The sequence below is a fragment of the Callithrix jacchus genome, chromosome 4 (assembly GCF_049354715.1).
Source record: "Callithrix jacchus isolate 240 chromosome 4, calJac240_pri, whole genome shotgun sequence".
Lineage (NCBI taxonomy): Eukaryota > Metazoa > Chordata > Mammalia > Primates > Cebidae > Callithrix > Callithrix jacchus.
In genome coordinates this window covers 176994300-177016055 of record NC_133505.1, presented here as the reverse complement: position 1 = coordinate 177016055, position 21756 = coordinate 176994300, and the positions used below count along the sequence as shown (strand labels likewise).

The 21756-nt window shown below is 42.0% G+C and overlaps 1 protein-coding gene across 26 annotated transcripts in view; it reads right to left on the bottom strand.

Annotated features, from left to right (window-relative positions):
- The window catches only part of FAM120B (family with sequence similarity 120 member B), a 122376-nt gene that overhangs the window by 42503 nt on the left and 58117 nt on the right, over window positions 1-21756 (bottom strand). For 25 of the 26 annotated variants that reach the window (XR_013534689.1, XR_013534690.1, XM_035297237.3 and 22 more), the window contains 2 exons: window positions 11798-11970; window positions 3059-3151 (listed from right to left, as the gene is read on the bottom strand). Coding sequence is in view for 24 of the 26 variants with exons in the window: in XM_035297237.3 (XP_035153128.2) it covers window positions 3059-3151; window positions 11798-11970 (266 nt within the window). In the remaining 2 variants the exon portion in view is untranslated. The remainder of the gene's footprint in view (window positions 1-3058; window positions 3152-11797; window positions 11971-21756) is intronic. The other variant, XM_078370504.1, reaches the window with a different exon arrangement.

Genomic DNA, 21756 nt, shown 5'->3' with positions numbered 1-21756 from the left:
AATGCGTTCTCACAGTCAGAACGGAGTCAGAGGCTATGGGGAGGCTGCACCTGGACCCGACTCCCTCCCCAAACCACATCACCATCCTTCATAGGAGGGAGCCAAGAAGGGCTGCTGAGTACTGACCCTGCCCCACCTAGGATGTCAAGACAGTCCTTGGCTGGTGAGGAGACAAGCGAAACTCACATTCTGTTCTTAATGCCATGGTTTGTTAGAAGCATTTTCCTAAGTGACCTCAGGGATCACTGGAAGCACAGGCTGCCCAGTCACAATTCTCAGAAGGAGCCAATGACTAATAATAACTGGCACATCCCATTTTTAACAGAAATGGACTAGAACCATGGGACAAGTCTCTGCTATGTTGGTATACAGCAACGCTGCTGAGTGGATGGTTAAGGGGACGTGGACTCTGTTGTTGGCTGTATACTAATGGGAGTGCTTTTAAAGCCATCTTTTTTCTCCATGTTTAGTTCATAAACTAATTCTCATAGCATAGCAGTCCAACTAAATGAACAATGCCCAATTTTTTTTGTATTAGAAATTTCATAGCATCATTATCCAAAAAGTAGCTTTTTCCCCCCTCCATTAAACAAAAACGAATTATAAAATTTTAATTTTAAGTTATCAGTAGGTTCATGTGTACTCTTCATGCTGAGCTGCAGCCCTGGCCTCCCTCCTGGGCGCTGGCTGTGGCTGTCTTTAATCTTTATGTAATAATGTCTTTCTCATCGAAAAGAGCAACATGGCAAGAACCCTGGACAAGGTGTCAAGAGCCTGGTTCTACTTAATCTTTGCCAATTACGACGTGGTAAGTGTGGGCAAGTCCATGCCATGAGAAAATGGAGATCGATCGAATGCACTAAATACCCACAAAGACAAAGAACAGGACACATTCTGTTGCATTTAAATCCTGGTTTCTTCCTTTTACAAATTAGAGGAAACTGAGGCACAGAGAAGTTTGGTTACTTGCTGTGTGTCCTTAAGAACCTGCTCAAGACCCCACAGCTGGCGAGGGGCAGATCCAGCTCCCTCATCTGTGTGACTCAGACTCCAGCGCTGTGTTTTCCAAAGGGCCTAGGACCAGAGAACAGGGCCCCAGGACTCCTGTCAATGATCCTTCTGTCCCGTTGTTTACCTCTACTGACAGGGAAGAGGGAAGTAGGTGAGGCCCCCACACTATAATGGAAATGTCTCAGCAGCTGCTATGGACGCCCACAGCCAATGGCAGCCACAGCCAGGGTCCAGAAGGGAGGCCAGGGCTGCAGCTCAGCATGAAGAATGCACATGAACCTACTGATAACTTAAAATTAGCATTTTAAAATTCTGCTTTTGCTTAATGGAGGAGGAAAAAAAGCCACTTTTTTGGATAATGATGCTACGAAATTTCTAATACAAAAAAAATCTGGCATTGTTCATTTAGTTGGACTGCTATGCTATGAGAATTAGTTTATGAACCAAACCTAGTATATAAAAGTTGTGGCCAGGTATGGTGGCTCATACCCATAATCCTAGCACTTTAGGAGGCCAAGGTGGGAGGATGGCTTGAGCTCAGGACCAGTTTGAGACCAGCCTGGGAAACGTAATGAGACGTCATCTCCACACACACACACACATGCACATACACACACAAATTAGCCAGGGTGGCACATGCCTGGTCCCAGCTACTTAGGAGGCTGAGGTGGAGGCAATTTGAGCCTATGAGGCAGAGGTTGCAGTGAACAGTGGCAGAGCCACTGCATTCCAGCATGGGCAACAGAGTGAGCCATATCACACTGACACAGAAAAATTGTGAGGTATTTTTTGTTGTTGTTTTTGAGACAGTTTCACTCTTGTTGCTCAGGATAGAGTGCAACAGTGCAATCTCGGCTCATTGCAACCTCCACCTCCTGGGTTCAAGCGATTCTATTACCTCAGCCTCCCAAGTAGCTGGGATTACAGGCTCGTACCATCATGCCCAGCTAATTTTTTTTTTTTTTTTGAGACGAAGTTTCACTCTTGTTACCCAGGCTGGAGTGCAACGGCGCGATCTCGGCTCACTGCAACCTCCGCCTCCTGGGTTCAGGCAATTCTCCTGCCTCAGCCTCCTGAGTAGCTAGGATTACAGGCACGTGCCACCGTGCCCAGCTAATTTTTTTTGTATTTTTAGTATAGACGGGGTTTCACTGTGTTGTCCAGGATGATTTGGAATTCCTGACCTCAGGTGATCCACTCACCTTGGCCTCTCAAAGTGCTGGGATTACAGGCGTGAGCCACTACACCTGGCCTAATTTGTAAGGTTTGAGTAAAAGTCATTTATAAATGAAACATATTTTTTTCCATTAGAAAAACAAGTAAAAGCGAATGTAACTAAACTGCAGCCACAGATAAACCAATAATCACGATCAGATGGCACTGGAAGCAGAATCTTAAGCTTCCATCCACAGCTGACCTGACCTTGGGATTTTCTAACAGGAAAGAATACCCAGTGCCCAGATCCACAAGGGTGCAGCCACAGAGAAGAGCTGTGGAACTTAGCTGTGACTGGACCATTCTGTGAAATTAAAGAAATAAGCACTCCTGGATGGCACGTTTGAATACAAACAACAGAGGCTGCGGATCTCCTAGGTGCAGTGCATCCTCCCCTTCACAGAACTTCTTTACTGAGCACTTCCTACAGGCAAGGCACCAGGAGGGGATCCAGGAAGGGGCCAGGTGGCCCTACCCTTGAGCCACCAGCCATCTAGGAGGTAGGCCAGGAGAGGGGCAAACTGCTAACACCAGAAATTCATGTTTATAGAGAACTACATGAGCACTCTCATCAAATCATTAGACTAAAAAGGCAGTATTGAGAACCGCAAGTTTCGCGAAACTGGAATTGAGGCAGCACCTACTAGTATCTCATCTGGCTGCTTATCCCATAGCCCTTAAAGAAACAAAGAGAAACTACTGCATCATGGAAAGATCCTGACTAAAGTGGCTTCCTGATCCTTTCTGTAAAACTCCAACCGTAACGGGGAAGAGAAGGCTGGACTGCACAGTTGTCTTCTGGACAGTGACAACTAACAGGTCATGTCTTTACCTGTAAATTAACAAGCTGCGAGGTGGATTTTCCTTGGAGGCACAAGGCCTGTGCAATAAATGCATGCAAATCCTCTAGGCAAAGAGTGTCCACCTGAAAAGGACAGAGAAAGGCCAGTGTTAAGCTACAGGAGAATTTAAAACATTTCTTACAAATTGATCTCTGTTATTAAATATACAGGTGTGTGTACAGTGCAAACATTCACACAGAAGCATATGCAGGCATGTACAGACACGCACAGGCACACACACAGGTGCACACAAACAGGCACATGCACACATAAAGGTGCAGAGGCACAAGCACACACGGGCACACACATGTGCAGAGACGCACATGCACAGGTGGACTCAGACACACAAGCACACACAGCATACACACAGAGGGACTTACAGACATGCATGCAAACAGGCACACATGCACACACAAAGGTACACACACAGGCACACACACAGGCGCACAAACGGGCACATGGTGCATCAGACCTCAGGCAGTGGGCAGGTGGAAGAGCACAGCCTCTTCACACCATCCCTGGCTCCTGGCTGTGAAGCTCTCTCTCTGGTGTCCTCAGTTGTGCACCCAACTTCCAGCCTAGCTAGAAGGGGTGCCTGAATTTCTAGTTGGGCTAGACTTTAACAAGGTAAAACTCTCCAGAACATCTGGGAATGATCATGAGGTGCCAACCAAGACCAGGTCTTAGAGCCAGACAGAGGATCATGTTTGGCACAAACTGCACAGAGCAAACAGGTTTTCAGAGAGGGGAGAGAGAGAGAGAGAGGGAGAGAGGGAGTGCATCCACAGCTGGGCTGAGCTGGGGTCATTATCCACTTTTGGCAACCCAGAGGAAACCTGTGTCCTCGAATCCCAGTTGACAGTAAATCAGAACCCACAATATGAGACCCCACCAATCCTCTGTGGAATCAAAAGACCCAACACAAGTGAGAAGAGGAAGGAGGTACAGAGGAACAAGAGACAGCAAGGGACAGAGTGAGAATCCTTGTGTGTGGAGTAGATGATGGAGATAAGGAAAGGGCATGAAGAAAGAGGAGGATGTGGATGGTCCGGGCCTCATCAACAGCAGACAGTGCTTGCCATCCCTTCGCCTGCCCGACACCGTGATGAGGTCGAGACATTCCTCTCCTAGCGACCAAGTTCTGCTACCCAGACAAAAGGAGAACATGCCTGCTGACTAAACGATTCCACAGCATCGTAAGACCACAAGAGCTGCTTCTCACAGAAGAGCACCTTCTGTGGCAAGTGAAGGCTTGCGGAAAAAGAAACAGGAAAGCCAACAGCAAACCCATCAATTACAATTTCACTGGATTCTTCTTGGATATTAAAAATGGCTAATATGACTATTTGCAATAAAAACGACTGCATCGTAAATCAGAAAGACTCCTGTGCTCCCCTGGAGGATGTCGGCATTTGCTTCTGCCAGGATGGGGGTGCTGACTGCCGCTGAGATCTGCTGATGGTCTTACTGACCATGACACTCTTCTAGTCCACTTTTATTCCAAGTAGGTAGGCGCTACCCTGGAATAAAAGGAACGTAAAGTATGTCCATTTCTATGATGTAAGCTTACCTTTCCAGAGGATATTCTCAGAAGAGACTTTAATAAAATCGTTTGTGGCTGTTGTTAACTGAGAGGTCAGAACAAATGAGAGTACAGTTGGCCTCTGAACAATATAGATTTGAATTGCGTGGGTTCACTTACATGTGGATTTTTCTTCAACCAAATGGAGATGGAAAAATACAGTATTCACAGGCCATAAAACCCAAATATACAGAGGGCTGACTTTAGGACTTGAGTATGCATGAATTTTGGCATATCTGGGTGTCCGGGGACCAATCCCCACATACACTGAGAGACAAATGTCTTCAGTTTCCCTTTTTCATGCACTGAATCAGATGCAATTCTGCCCCATATTACACATCAAAACATCTAATTTAGGCTTAACTATGTAAAACTGTAATACTTCTATAAATGTATCTTTCTAGCCTTTTTAATTATCCCTTAGTTATAATACAGGATCTTCTTACTCTAGTGACTATCACTGATTTGTCAATTTGTTATTTTCTAGTTTAAAAAATTTCCAATTTAAACATCTCTTTTAAAGACAAGTTACCAAGTCTGCTCATGCCAATTTGCACTAAAGAGATTTTATTTAAAAGGTCTTTATTAATAGAAAAAAAGGTAAACTGGAAATTTTCCTCCTGGTGCTTGTTTTGCCTCAGGTTTATAAAAATAGGGATGTGAAGTTACTTTTCTGGGGTCCGGGGCTTTTTCTGCTTGAAGTAAATTTAAGTAACTGACAGTCACCTGCACAGTCACTGAGAAGGTAGAGCTGAGCCGCATGACCAACACACAGGATCAGCAAGCACTGTGAATGTGGAGCAGTGGGCAGCATGTCCCTCCTGGAGTGCCGTGACAGTCACCTGCACAGTGAGTGTGAGAACATAGAGCTGCATCACATGACCACACACAGGATCGGCAAGCACTGTGAGTGCGGAGCAGTGGGCAGCATGTCCCTCCTGGAGTGCCGTGACAGTCACCTGCACAGTCAGTGTGAGAACATACAGCTGCATCACATGACCACACACAGGATCGGCAAGCACTGTGAGTGTGGAGCAGTGGGCAGCATGTCCCTCCTGGAGTGCCGTGACAGTCACCTGCACAGTCAGTGTGAGAACGTCGAGCTGCATCACATGACCACACACAGGCTCAGCAAGCACTGTGAGTGTGGAGCAGTAGGCAGCATGTCCCTCCTGGAGTGCTGACAGTGGCCTCCCTATCGTGCACACACATGGTAACAAGGACAAAACACATGTTATTTTTAAGGGTGAGAAAAGTCAGCTTACTGACTACCCACCACTTCCAAAGTCCCACTATGACTCAACTTTAACTACAGATACCTGTAGGTGATTAGACAATAGAAAATATTAACCAATAGTACATGTATGCATATTTGATATATAATAACAAAAGAAATACCTTTTTACGTTTTTTTCCTCCAACATTTAAGTATGGAGGTACATGTGCAGGACGTGCAGGCTTGTTACATAGGTAAACATGTGCCATTTTATATCCTAAGACTTTGCTGAAGCTGCCTCCCGGGGATAAAGTCAACTTGATCGTGTTGGATAAGCTTTTTGATCTGCTGCAGGATTTGGTTTGCTGGTATTTTATTGAGGATTTTTGCACCGATGTTCCTCAAGGATATTGGCCTGAAGTTTTCTGTTTTTGTTCTATGTCTGTCAGGTTTTGGTAGCAGGATGATGTTGGCTTCACAGAACAAGTTAGAAAGCAGTCCTTCCTTTTCAATATTTTAGAACAGTTTCAGTAGAAACGGTACTAGCTCTTCTTTGTACCTCTGGTAGAATTCAGCTATGAATCCATCTGGTTCTGGATTTCTTTTTGTTTATTTAGAAGGCTATTTATTATTGCCTTAATTTCAGAACTCATTACTGGTCTATTCAGAGATTCAATTTCTTCCTGGTTCAATCTTGGGAAGGCGCATATTTACAGGAATTTATCTATTTCTTCTAGATTTTCTAGTTTATGTGCACAAAGGTGTTTATAGTTTTCTCTGATGGTTGCCTGTATTTTTGTGGGGTGAGTGGTGATAACCCCCTTATTTCTGATTGTATTTGATTCTTCTCTCTTTATTAATCTAGGTAGTGGATATTTTATCAATTTTTTTTTTTTTTCCAAAAAATCAGATCCTGGATTTGTTGATTTTTTTTTAAGGGTTTTTCTTTTGTCTCTATCTCCATCAGTTTAGCTCTGATCTTGGTTATTTCTTGTCTTTTGCTAGCTTTGGGGTTTTCTTTTGCTCTTGGTTGTCTAGTATTTTTAGTAGAGATGTTAGATTGTTAAGTTGAGGTCCTTCTTATATTTAGTGCTATAAATTTCCCTCTTAACATTGCTTTAGCTGCATCCTAGAGATTCTGGTATGTTGTCTTTATTCTCATTAGCTCCATTATTTACCCGAGAGTAATTCAAGAGCAGGTTGCTCAATTTCCATGTAGTTGTGTGGTTTTGAGTGAATTTCCCAATCTTGAGTTCTAATTTGACTGCTCTGTGGTCTGACAGACTGTTATGATTTCAGTTCTTCTACATTTGTTGAGGAATGTTTTACTTCAATTATGTGTTCAATTTTAGAGCAAGTGCCAAGTGGCAATGAGAAGAATGCATATTATGTTGAATTTGGGTGGAGAGTTCTGTAGAGAGATCTATCAGGTCCATTTGATCAAGAGCTGAGCTCAGGTCCTGAATATCTTCATTAATTTTCTGTCTTGATGATCTCATATTGTCAGTGAGATGTTAAAGTCTCCCACTATTATTGTGTGGGACTCTGTGGGTCTCTAAAAACTTGCTTTGTAAATCTGGGTGCTCCTGTACTGGGTACATATCTACAGAGGATAGTTAGCTCTTCTTGTTAAATTGAACCCTCTACCATTATGTAATACCCTTTCTTTTTTGATATTTGTTGGTTTAAAGTCTCTTGTCAGAAACTAGGATTGCAACCCCTGCATTTTTCTGTTTTCTATTTGCTTGGTAAATTTTCTTCCAGCCCTTTATTTTGAGCCCATGTGTGTCTTTGCACATGAGATGGGTCTCTTGAAGACAGCATATGGATGAGTCTTGGCTCTTTATTCAGCTTGCCATTCTATGCCCATTTTTTTTTTTTTTTGACAGTTTCGCTATTGTTGCCCAAGCTGGAGTGTGATGGTGCAATCTCAGCTCACTTCAATTTCCGCCTCCCAGGTTCAAGTGATTCTCCTGCCTCAGCCTTCTGAGTAACCGGGATTACAGGCATGCACTACCACACCTGATTAAATTTTTGTATTTTTAGTAGAGACAGGGTTTCATCATGTTAGCCAGGCTGGTCTTGAACTCCTGACCTCAGGTGATCCTCCCACCTCGGCCTCCCAAAGTGCTGGGATTACTGGCATGAGCCACCACGCCCAGCCCATTCTGTGCCTCTTAACTGGGGCATTTAGCCCATTTATGTTTAGTATTTTTTTTTCCTACAAGTCCACAACTAATTCCCTTGATGCTCCTCTCTCTGGCTGTGGTCTGCACCTGCCCCACTGCTCCCCACACATAGTATTGTTATGTGTGAATTTGATCCTGTCATCATGATGCTTGCTGTTTATTCTACAGACTTGTTTATGTGGTTGCTTCATAGTATCACTGGTCTATGTATTTCATTGTTTTTGTAGTGGCTGGTAATGGTTGCCTTTTCATATTTAATGCTTCCTTCAAGAACTCTTGCAAGGGAGGTCTGTTGGTGACAAATTCCCTAAGCATTTGCTTGCCAGAAAAAAACCTTATTTCTCCTTCACTTATAAAGTTTAGTTTGGCTGGATATAATATTCTGGGTTGGAAATTATTTTCTTTAAGAATGTTGAGTATTGGCCCTCAATCTCTTCTGGCTTGTAGGGTTTCTGCTGAGAGGTCTGCTGTTAGTCTGATGTGTTTCCTTTGTAGGTGACCTGGCCTTTCTCTCTGGCTGCCCTTAACATTTTTTACTTCATTTCAACCTGGAGAATCTGATGATTATGTGTCTTGAGGTTGATCTTCTCACAGAGTATCATACTAGGGTTCATTGCATTTCCTGAATTTGAATGTTGGCCTATCTTGCTAGGCTGAGAAAGTTCTCCTGAATGATATCCTAAAGTATGTTTTCCAACTTTGTTCCATTCTCCCCATCTCTTTCAGGTACCCCAATCAGTTGTAGGTTTGGTCTCTTTATAAAATCCTATGTTTCTTGGGGTTTTGTTCATTCTTTTCATTTTTTGGTCTATTCTTGTCTGCTTATCTTAATTCAGAAAGATAGTCTTTAAGCTCTCAGTTTCTTTCCTCTGCTTGGTCTATGCTATTGATACTTGTGATTGCACTATGAAGTTCCCGTGTTGTTTTTCAGCTCCATTAAGTTGGTGATGTTCCTCTTTAAACTGGCTATTATGGCTATCAGCTCCTGTAGTTTTATCAAATTTCTTAGCTTCTTTGCATTAGATTACAAGAGGCTTCTTTAGCTCAGCAAAGTTCATTATTACCCACCTTCTGAAGCCTACTTCTGGCAATTCAGGCATTCTAGCCTCAGCCAGTTCTGTGCCCTTGCTGGAGAGGTGTTGCAGTCATTTGGAGGAGAAAAGGCACCCTGGCTTTCTCAATTTTCAGCATGTTTGCATTGATTCTGTCTCATCTTTGTAGCCTTATCTACTTTTGATTTTTCAGGTCCCTAACCCTAACCTACCTTTTGAATGAGGTTCTTTTTTTGTTGATGCTGTTGCTGTTTAGTTTTTCTTTTTAACAATCAGGCCATTCTACTGTAGGGCTGTTGCAGTTCGCTAGGGGTCCACTCTAGCTGCCAGCTGCCTCAGTTTCTGCCATACTTGGAGGTATCACCAGTGAACACTGTGAAACAGCAAAGATGGCAGCCAGCTCCTTCCTCCAGAAGCTCCATCCTATGGGGTTACTGATCTGTTGCTGGCCTACATCCACCTGTAGGATATGGCTGGAGACCCCTATTGGGAGGACTCACCTAGTCAGGAGGAATGCACAAAAAGCAGCAGTCTGGCTGCTTTCTGGTAGAGCTGATGTACTGCCCTGGAGGTGGGGCACCCTTCCTTGTCCAGAATGCCTGTATTCTCCAAAGCTGGCAGGCTGGAGCAGGTGTGTTGACTGAATTGCAGAGATGGTGGCTTTCCCTCTTCCTGGGAACTTGGACCCATCTAAGGTGGACTCCAACCCACTGCCATTGGCTGGCTGGGATTCTAAGCCAGTGGGTCTTAGCTTGTTAGGTGCCAGAGAAGTGGGGCCCACAGAATGATGCTGTTTGGGTCCTTGAATTCAACCCCCTACCTAGGAATATGTACAAACAGATTTCTTGTCTTGCCAGGGATCCCAGAGCCAGAGTATGTAAAATTCTTGGGTCTATGTGTGCCTGAGTGGTTGCTCTGCTGAGACTCCACACAGCTCTGTGTCTTGGACCCATGGCCCTGGTGGCGTGGCCTCATGAAGGGATCTGATACACGGGTTACAAATATCCATGGGAGAAGCATGGTTTCTCAGGTGAAGTCGTACAATCACTCATGGCTTCCCCTGGATGGGGGTAGGGGTTCCTTTGGCTCCATATTGTTCCCAGGTGGGGCATTGCCCCCCATCCCTGCTTTTCTTCATTCTTTGTGGGTTGTTTGCCTAGTCAGTCCCCATGTGAAAATCTGAGTATTTCAGTGGAAGGTGCTGAACTCACTTGCCCCTTTTCATTCCTCTCTGTGAGTGCCATGGACTGCAGCTGCATTTCATCACCATCTTGGATTCATCTCCTCTCTTTTTATATCTACATACTAAATAATTCCTGGCATCCTCTATTAATTTTAATCTGCTATGTCTTGAGCAAATAAAGAAGTAATCTATTCAAAACAGTAATGTGAAAACTAAGGTTTACACTGGTGCACGTGAAACCAATAATGAAGCAAGAAAACTCTGAGCACTACTTAACCGTATCACAGCTTACAAAATGCAAAATGTAGAGCAAGCTATAGAATGGGCAGAGCCAAGATGACATTGTGAAAGAAAAAATCAATCCAAGGTTCCCTTGGGATGTAATTCTACCATAACAGTATATTTCTTAAAGACAATCAATAATTTGTAAAGTAAATCTCAGGTTTGAAAAAAAGAATTATGTAATTTTCTATTCCAGGTAAGTAAACATTGAATGGCTTCGTCAATGCAGACCTACCATATAGGGAGGTCAGAGAGGCTAAGAAGATGGCTTCAAGGAGTGAAGAATGCTTATGAGACATCTCGACAGCCTGAAGAAGTACACTTGTGAACAGTGGGGTGAAAATCATCTGAAATCGGAGAGCTAGGGAGGGAAGTGGGGAGGAGTGATGCAGAGAAAGAGCTGGGAAATGGGAACATTCTCCACCCTTATTTTACTAAAGGTGTCCAAGGACTATCATGAATGTAGAAAACTATTAAAAAGGTGAATCTTTTAACTGACTTTCATGATTTTCACACATAAACTAGGTATAAAGCTAATGCAAAAAAAAAAAAAGTTCACCTTGTTGAGTGAGCCCAAAACAAAGGAACCAGCACTGCAATCCCTAGCTCAGCAGGATGGGAGGACATAAATCATGAAGATCATGACATCACCAGCTGATATTGCCCCAACAGCCCTTGGCAGCAGCTACTATGATTATCTCATTTTCAGACTAGAAAATGAAGACATATAACCAATAAATATCTGCTGGACGATGGAATGAAATTGACTTGGGAAAAATGAATTTGCCTCTCTGCCCAGAGGCAAAGAGTACTAAGAGAGAAGCTAGGTCTCTAGCCAGGTCCTTTCTCACCTTGACACTAAAACCCAGAAACAAGAACCACCATCCAAACAATGGCATAAGGGCAGGGGAGGTACACCATGGTCCACAGAGTCTGAGAACGTTTAGTCAAAGCCAAAGCAGGCTCCAGCACGTGCAAGAGTTCCTAAGTCTCTAATACTCTATGTGCAGTACAATCTCTACGGCTGATGTAGTGACAGAGCTTCTCCAATGTATTTCACCATACAATATTCTTTTTATTTTTAGAGCACCTCAAAGAACTAATAATGTTCCATGGAACAGACACTGGAAAAAGACGATCTGGGACACCAGCCATGGCAATACCCCACACACTGCCTCTCATAAAGAGCAGGCTGCAGTGACTGGAATGGGCAGCTGAACATTACCTGGACAAAGAGGTAGATCAAGAGGCAGCAGAAAGCTTGGAACGGGCTTTCGACGGCCTGCAGCTCTTCTCTTGAGGAGGAAAGGTTGAAACAAGCTAGGAGTGTGTCCAAGCGCCGAACCTGTATTTCTGGCTCTTGGTTCAGCCATAGTATTTTCAAACTAGGCGTCCCCCCTAGTTAAGAAAAAAAGTCCGTTAACTATTGTTCTTTGCAGTAGCAAGTTATAATATGCTTCTTGTAGAAATAGAGTAAAATGGAACTAAGCGCTTCCCTTCCCCATGCAAAAGAAACTAAAAAGTAAACACCATCAAAGATTCCTGTTTTACAAAGAAAACCCAAGCCTAAAGGGCTGGCATAGACATTTCCTTGAAAACAGCCCTTCTTTAATGGCTAAATTTTGAGGCACACTGCCCTCTCTACTGTTAAGAATGCTTTCGGAACATCTCTCAAATGCAGTGTGTCTCAAGGCTGTAACAAGGAACTGCCGCCCTGCCATATCACAGCTATGATGCAGCACTTGAATAAAACGCCATCCACCTACCCCTTTAGTTTGCTCTCTTACTCTCCAAATTAAGGGTTTTCAGCCTTTCATGTGGAAAGAATCAACTGTCGAGATTATTAAAACAATGCATTTTCCTGGGATCCATATGCAAAAACTCTGATTTGACTTAGGTATGGGGGCCTAGAAGTTTGCATTTTAACAGCTCAGAAGACTAGGATGCAGGAGACTCAGAAGACTGTGGACCCCAGGTTTTGAAAGCACTTTTCTAAAACTATTAAACAAACAGAAATTCCTAAAATATAATTTTTAGTGTTTCACTTCTACATTTTATTTATGTTTAAATTATTAAAATCAAAAGGAAAAAACCCTTACTCGTGTACTTAAACCATGACAAATGAAAACTCACACACAGTTGTAGATGCAGGCACAGCTCTGCTTTTATGCTCTGACAAACAGAAAGGTGCCGTTTCTAAGGTCAGACTTGTTAATCTGTGACTGGCGACATGTCCTCCCTTGCTATCTGCAGCTGTGATTTTCTATGAGGGCCAACTGGCTATAAAATATATGCTAAAAGCTCAAGGCTGGCTGGGATCTAGATGTCCCTCTTGTTTACTAAGAAAACAGAACCTACCAGCCAAATGGCATCAGAGTCAAATGACCCAAAAAAGGAATTCTTCTCTTTCTTGTCTTACATTTTCCACAATAGCATTGACTATCCTCTGTGGTATATTCCTCACCATCAGAAGTGAAACAACTCAACAAAAGTCACTTGCATTTCCAAAATGGCTGAAGTATTCCGCTCCACCTGAAATACTCTTTCATTATTTTATTTTAGAAAGAGAAAAAAAACATCATTTTTCTCTTAAGAGAAAGAAAATGCTAAAGATAATTAGCAAAACAAAACAACCCCATGGCACTAGTACTTAAGATAGAGATGAGTCCAAGACACTCACAAGTATCCGTAATTACTTCTTAGAAACGTACTTTCAGGAAAATAATCAACTCAGGCAATGTGCGCAGTCTCAGGACAAACCCAGCTCCTCCTGTTTTTTTATGTAACCAAGGAACTAACAAGGGTTTTCATATTTTTAAATGGTTGAAAAAAAATCCAAGTAAAAATGCTATTTCATGATCCAAGAAAACCACATGCAATTCCAATGCCAGTGTCTGAGATGGACGTTTTCTTGGAATGCCACCACGTTTGTGCATGTCAGTATTGTCCACGGCTTCCTTCCCACTTTAACGACTTGAGTAAGAGAGACCACGTAGGCTGCAAAGCCTGAAATATTTTCTACATTATCCTTCATGCCTCTGATCTAAGGTAAATAATGAATCTTCTATTATCACAGTTATTTCAAATACACTAAAGATTTTGAAAAACATTTTTTACTACAATTCAGACATAAAATTTTTTAAATAGGAAAGCATAAAGAAGAAAATAAAAACAAGCTATAATCCTACCACCCAGCTATAGCCATATTTTGAAATAAAGTTTCTAGCCCTTTTTTAATGTGTATAAGACATTTATGAACATGGCTGAAAGGTCATGTCCCCATCAGAGTACACAGAGATGGAGAGTGGAAAGACTTTACCTGTGTTTCACTGCTTACACATGACAACTTAATACCAAAAAAAAAAAAAAAAGGATCAATTATATATATTTAGTAGAACCCAGTATAGCCATGTGCCACGTAATATCATTTTGGTCAATGACAGATTTCATATACAATGGTGGTCCCATAAGATCATGATACTGTATTTTTTTTTTTTTTTTGAGACAGAATCTCGCTTTGTTGCCAGGCGCCAGGCTGGAGTGCAGTGGCACAGTCTCGGCTCACTACAACCTCCACCTCCCACGTTCAAGCAATTCTCCTGCCTCAGCCTTCAGAGTAGCTGGGACTACAGGCGTGCGCCACCACGCCCAGCTAATTTTTTTGTATTTTTAGTAGAGATGGGGTTTCACTATGTTGGCCAGGATGGTCTCAATCTCTTGACCTCGTGATCTGCCCATGTTGGCCTCCCAAAGTGCTGGGATTACAGGCATAAGCCACTGTGCCAGGCCGATACCATATTTTTACTCTACCTTTTCTATATTTAGGAATGTTTACATACACAAATGCTTGCCACTGTGTTATAGCTGTCTACAGTATTCAGCAGTCCTATGCTTCACAGGTCTGTAGCCCAGAGCCATAAGCCACACCATTCAGGTTTGTGAAAGTACATTCTATGATGTTCTCACAAGAGAATCACCTGGTGACACAGTTTCTCAGAACTTATCACTGTGGTTAAGCAATGCAGTACTGTCTAGTGAAAGTGATAAATAAGATACTTTCTGAATGCACAATTAGGAACAGTGTTTACTTGTGACCTCTGTTATTCATTCGCTACATGTTCAGACTCCATGAGATGGGCTTAGAATAAGAGATTTCCAGGTATCTGTCTAATAAAAGGAAGGAAGAAACACAAAACCCATCAATTGTTTACCAACATTTTTCCTACCATATTGTCACAAAGTTTCTTTCAAGTCTGAGAACTGAAGCTCCATTCATATACAGTGATACATACAATTCTAGGTGCTCTCCTACTTCCAGTGGCCCCACATGAAAGACGAACAGTTGCTATCTTGGAAGAGCTTGCAAAAGAAGGTTGTGCACATATTAGAAGAGTGCAAAGGTTTTATGACATGAGTTCTTTGTCTTTTTTTGGAGATAGGGTCTCGCTATGTTGCCCGGGCTGGTCTTGAACGCCTGGCCTCAAGTGATCCCCCCATCTTGGCCTCCCAAAAAGCTGGGATTATAGGCATGAGCCCCCGTGCCTGGCCTGTTAACGAGTTCTGAAGGTGAAAGAGAGTAACAAACAAACTGGGGCAGGCACTAATAAATTTTCATGGAAGAGACTGGTGGGAACACAGGGCTGGACTTTGCTGGATAAAAGACACTTACAAACAAAACTTATTCTGGGATTGAAGGGAGGCAACAACAGATAGTGATAAAAGCCTTCCAGCCTTCCTGCCCTCTATCAAAGAATCCAACCAATCACATGCCAGGCACCACAGGAGGTGCTGGAGATACAGGGAAATGACTCACTGTCTGTCCTGCAGGAGCATTTACAATCAGTGGATCACACAGACACTAACCAAATACACTCATGTCCAACTACCAAGTGTAGAGCAGAGAGCTCTAGCTGCAGGGCAGAGGCATCATGCAAAGACACTTGAGCTGAGATTTGAAGAAGGGGCAGAAATAAAGATGAGGGAGGAAAAGGGGAAGCTCAAGGAAGGGAAATGTCCTAAGTGCAGTGGGAAGAGTGGAAGCCCAAAGGAAGACCACCGTCAACTTTTGATGGGGGGAGGGGCGTCCGCCATTACTGAGGCTTGAGTAGGTGGTTTTCCCCTGACAGTGCTAAAGTGCTAAAGAAGCCAGGAAGTTAGGACTGCAGGGACTCACCACAGTGTGGCAAAGGGTCTGTGGCCAGACTTCCTCTCTAGATTCCCCCATCACTGGGCAGGGCATCTCTGAAAGAAAGGCGGAAGCCCCAGTCAGGGACTTACAGATAAAACTCCTATCTTCCTGGGACAGAGCACCTGGGGGAAGGGGTAGCTGTCCTGTCTGCCGGCTCTGCAGAGAGCAGCTAATCCTGGCAAGGAGGATTCTCCTAGCACAGCGCCTGAGCTCTGCTAAGGGATAGACTGCCTACTCAGATGGGTCCCTGACCCGCATGTCTCCTGACTGGGATTGACCTCCCAGCAGAAGTTGACAGACACCTCATAGAGGTGAAATCTGGCTGGCATCAGGTTGATGTCCCTCTGGAAAGAAGCTTCCAGAGGAAGGAGCAGGCAGCAACAGTTGCTTTTCTGCAGCCTTCGCTGGTGATACATGGGCAAGCAGGGTGTGGAATGAACCTCCAGCAAATTGCAGCAGACGTGCAGAAGAAGGGCCCATTAGAAGGAAAACTAACCAACAGCAACAACATCAGTATCAACAGAAAGGACCCCCAAATAAAAACTCCATCCAAAGGTCATCAGCCTTAAATATCAAAGGTAGAGAAATCCACAAACATGGGGAAAAAACAGCGCAAAAATGCTGAAAACTGCAAAAACCAGAATGCCTCTTCTCCAATGATCACAACTCCTCTCCAGCATGGGCACAAAACTGGATGGAAAGAAAGAGTTTCTTGAACTGACAGAAGTAGGCTTCAGAAGGTAGGCAATAACAAACTCCTCTGAGCTAAAGAAGCATGTTCTAACCCAATGCAAGGAAGCTAAGAACCTTGATAAAAGTTTACAGGAACTGCTAACTAGAACAACCAGTTTAGAGAAGAACATAAATGACCTGATGGAGCTGAAAAACACAGCACGAAAACTTCATAAAGCATACACAAGTATCAACAGCAGAATCGATCAAACAGAAGAAAGGGTATCATAGATTGAAGATCAACTTACTGAAATAAGGCGTGAGGACAAGATTAGAGAAAAAAGAATGAAAAGAAATGAACAAAGCCTCCAAGAAATGTGGGACTATGTGAAAAGACCAAACCTATGATTGACTGGTGTACCTGAAAGAAATGGGGAGAATAGAACCAAGTTGGAAAACACACTTCAGGATATTATCCAGGAAAACTTCCCCAATCAGCAAGACAGACCAACATTCAAATTCAGGAAATACAGCAAACGCCATTAAGATACTCCTCAAGAAGAGCAACCTGAAGACACATATTGTCAGATTCTCCAAGACTGGAAAGAAAAAATGTTACGGGCAGCCAGAGAGAAAGGTCAGATTACTCACAAAGGGAAGCCCATCAGACTAACAACAGTGGATCTTCCTGCAGAAACCCTACAAGCCAAAAAAGAGTGAGAGTTGGGGGCCAATATCCAACACCCTTAAAGAAAAGAACGTTCAACCCAGAATCCCATATCCGGCCAAACTAAGTTTCATAAGTGAAGGAGAAATAAAATCCTTTACTGACAAGCAAATGCTGAGGGAGTCTGTCACCACCAGGCCTGCCTTACAAGAGTTCCTGAAGGAAGCACCAAATATGGGAAGGAAAAACTGGTACCAGCCACTGCAAAAACACACCAAAATATAAAGACCAACACCACTACGAAGAAACTGCATCAACGAATGTGCAAAATAAGCATCTAGCATCATGACAGAAACAAATTCATACATAACAACATTAACCTGAAATGTAAATGGGTTAAATACCCCAACTAAAAGACTAGTAAATTGGATAAACAGTCAAGACTCTTTGGTGTGCTGTATTCAGGAGACCCAATTCACATGCAAAGACACACATAGGCTCAAAATAAAGGGATGGAGAAATAATGACCAAGCAAATAGACAGCAAAAAGAGGCAGAGGTTGTAATCCTAGTCTCTGATAACACAGACTTTAAACCAACAAAGATCAAGAAAGACAAAGAAGGGTATTACATAATGGTAAAGGGAACAATGCAACAAGAAGAGCTAACTATCCCAAATATACATGCAGCAAATGATTCATAAAGCAAGTTCTTAGAGACCTACAGAGACTCAGACTCCCACACAATAATACTGGGAGACTTTAATACCCGTTGTCAATATTAGACAGATCAACAAGATAGAAAATGAACAAGGATATTCAGGACTTGAATTCAGCTCTGGACCAAGCAAACCTAATAGACATCTACAGAACTCTCCACCCCAGATCAATAGAATATACATTCTTCTCAGTACCATATAGCACTTATTCTAAAATCTACCACATAACTGGAAGTAAAACATTCCTCAGCAAATGCAAAAGAATGGAAATCATAACAAACAGTCTCTCAGACCACAGTGCAATCAAATTAGAACTCAGAATTAGTAAACTCACTGAAAACCATATAACTATATGGAAACTGAACAGCCTGCTACTGAATGACTACTGGGTAAATAACAAAATTAAGGCAGAAATAAAGAAGTTCTTTGAAACCAATGAGAACAAAGAGACAATGTACCAGAATCTCTGGGATACAGCTAAAGCAGTGTTAAGGGGGAAATTTATAGCACTAAATGCCCATATCAGAAATCAGGAAAGATCTGAAATTGACACTCTTAATGTCACAATTAAAAGATTGAGAGAAGCAAGAGCAAACAAATTCAAAAGCTGGCAGAAGACAAGAAGTAACTAAGATCAGAGCAGAACTGAAGGAAATAGAGACATGAAAAACCCTTCAAAAACTCAATGAATCCAGGAGCTGGTGTTTTGAAAAGATTAACAAAATAGACCACTAGCCGGACTAATAAATTAGAAAAGAGAGAAGAATCAAATAAGATACAATAAAAAATGATAAAGGGGATATATCACCACTGATCCCACAGAAATACAAATTGCTATCGGAGAATACTATCAACAGCTCCATGCTAGAAAATCTAGAAAAAGTTGATAAATTACTGGACACATACGCCCTCCCGAGACTAAACCAGGAAGAAGTTGAATCCCTGAATAGACCAATAACAGGTTGTGAAATTGAGGCAGTAATTAATAGCCTACCAACCAAAAACAGCCCAAGATCACATGGATTCACAGCCAAATTCTATGAGAGGTACAAAGAGGAGCTGATACCATTCCTTCTGAAACTATTCCAAACAATTGAAAAAGAGGGACTCCTCCCTAATTCATTTTATGAGGCCAGCATCATCCTGATACCAAAATCCGGCAGAGACACAACAACAACAACAAAATTTCAGGCCAATATCCCTGATGAACATCAATGTGAAAATCCTCAATAAAATACTGGCAAACCGAATCTAGCAGCGCATTAAAAAGCTCATCCACCACAATCAAGTCAGCTTCATCCCTGGGATCCAAGGCTAATTCAACATACACAAATCAACAAACGTAATCCATCACATAAACAGAACCAATGACAAAAACCGTATGACTATCTGAAAAGATGCAGAAAAGACCTTCAATAAAATTAAATACCCCTTCATGCTAAAAACTCTCAATAACCTGGGTACTAATGGAACATATCTCAAAGTAACAAGAGCTATTTGTGACAAACCCACAGCCAATATCACAATGAATGGACAAAAGCTAGAAGCATTCCCTTTGAAAATCAGCAAAAGACAAGGATGCCCTCTCTAATCACTCCTCTTTGATGTAGTATTAAAAGTTCTGGCCAGGGCAATCAGGCAAGAAAAAGAAATAAAGGGTATTCAAATATGCAGAGAGGAAATGAAATTGTCTCCGCAGATGACATGACTGTTATTTAGAAAACCCCATCGTCTCATCCCAAAAGGTCCTTAAGCTGATAAGCAACTTCAGCAGAGTCTCAGGATACAAAATCAATGTGCAAAAATTACAAGCATTCCTATACACCAATAACAGATAAAGAGAGCCAAATCATGAGTGAATTCCCATTCAAAACTGCTACACAGAGAATCCAATATCTAGGAATACAACTTACAAGGGACATGAAGGACCTCTTCAAGGAGAACTACAAACCACTGCTCAAGGAAATAAGAGAGAACACAAACAAATGAAAAAACATTCCACGCTCATGGATAGGAAGAATCATTATTGTGAAAATGGCCATACTGCCCAAAGTAATTTACAGATTCAACGCTATTCCCATCAAGCTACCACTGACCTTCTCTACAGAATTAGAAAAAAACTACTTTAAATTTCATATGGAACCAAAAATCTCATATAGCCAAGACAATCCTAAACAAAAGAACAAAGCTGGAGGAATCAGGCTACCCGACTTCAAACTAGACTACAAAGCTACAGTAACCAAAACATCGTGGTACTGATACCAAAATAGATATATAGACCAATGAAACAGAACAGAGGCCTCAGAAATAACACCACACATCTACAACCATCTGATCTTCAACAAACCTGACAAAAACAAGTGATAGAGAAAGGATTCCCTATTTAATAAATGGTGCTGGGGAAATTGGCTAGCCATATACAGAAAACAGAAACTGGACCCCTTTCTTACACGTACACAAAAATTAACTCAAGATGGATTAAATATTTAAACATAAAACCTAAAAACCATAAAAACACTAGAAGAAAACCTAGGCAATAACATCCAGGACATAGGCATGGGCAAATACTTCATGACTAAAACACCAAAAGCAATTGTGACAAAAGGCAAAATTGACAAATTGGATCTAATTAAACTAAACAGCTTCTGCACAGCAAAAGAAACTATCATCAGAGTGGACAGGCAACCTACAAAATGGGAGAAAATTTTTGCAATCTATCCATCTGACAAAGGTCTAATTATCCAGAATCTACAAGGAACTTAAACAAATTTACTAGGAAAAAAAAAACATCAAAAAGTGGAAAAAGGATATGAACAGACACTTCCCAAAAGAACACATTTATGCAGCCAATGAACATATGAAGAAAAGCTCATCGGTCACTAGAGAAGTGCAAATCAAAACCACAATGAGATACCATCTCACGCTAGTCTGAACGGCGATTATTAAAAAGTCAGGAAACAACAGATGCTGGAGAGAATGTGGAGAAATAAGAATGCTTTTACACTGTTGGTGGGAGTGTAAATTAGTTCAACCATTGTGGAAGACAGTGGGGCGATTCCTCAAGGATCTAGAACAAGAAATACCATTTGACCCAGCAATCCCATTACTGGGTATATACACAAAGAAATATAATTAATTCTACTATAAAGATACATGCACACGTATGTTTACTGCAGCACTATTTGCAACAGCAAAGACTTGAAACCAACCCAAATGCCCATCAATGACAGACTGAATAAAGAAAATGTGGCCCATACACCATGGAACACTATGCAGCCATGAAAAAGAATTTTTTTTTGCAGGAACATGGATGAAGCTGGAAACCATCATCCTCAGTAAACTAACACAGGAACAGAAAACCAAATACTGCATGTTCTCATTCGTAAGTGTGAGTTGAACAATGAGAACACATGGAGATAAGAAGGGGAACATCATACACCAGGGCCTATCGGGGGATTGGGGTCAAGGGGAGGGACAGCATTAGCACAAATACCTAATGCATGCAGGGCTTAAAACCTAGATGATGGGTTGATAGGTGTACCATGGCACATGTATGTTAACCACCTATGTTAACAATCCTGCACGTTCTGCACATGTATCCCAGAACTTAAAGCAAAATTAAAAAAAAAAAAAACTCAAAAAACCCTAGGTACATGCAAAGCGAATCTTCAGATGAACAAACTTCAGCAGCCTATTTATATAAGCAAAAAAATTCATTCATAAACAAAGTAGAATACATTTACATCTCAATATATCAAACTCTATACTTATATGGGTACGTTTTCTAATTTCATGCTTGCAAAAATGACATCATTACACCACTCCCATCTAATGCATTCAACAGTAAAAGTGGCTATAAAAAGTAGTAAATGTAGGCCGGGCGCAGTGGCTCATGTCTGTAATCCCTTGGGAGGCCGAGGCGGGCAAATCACGAGGTCAA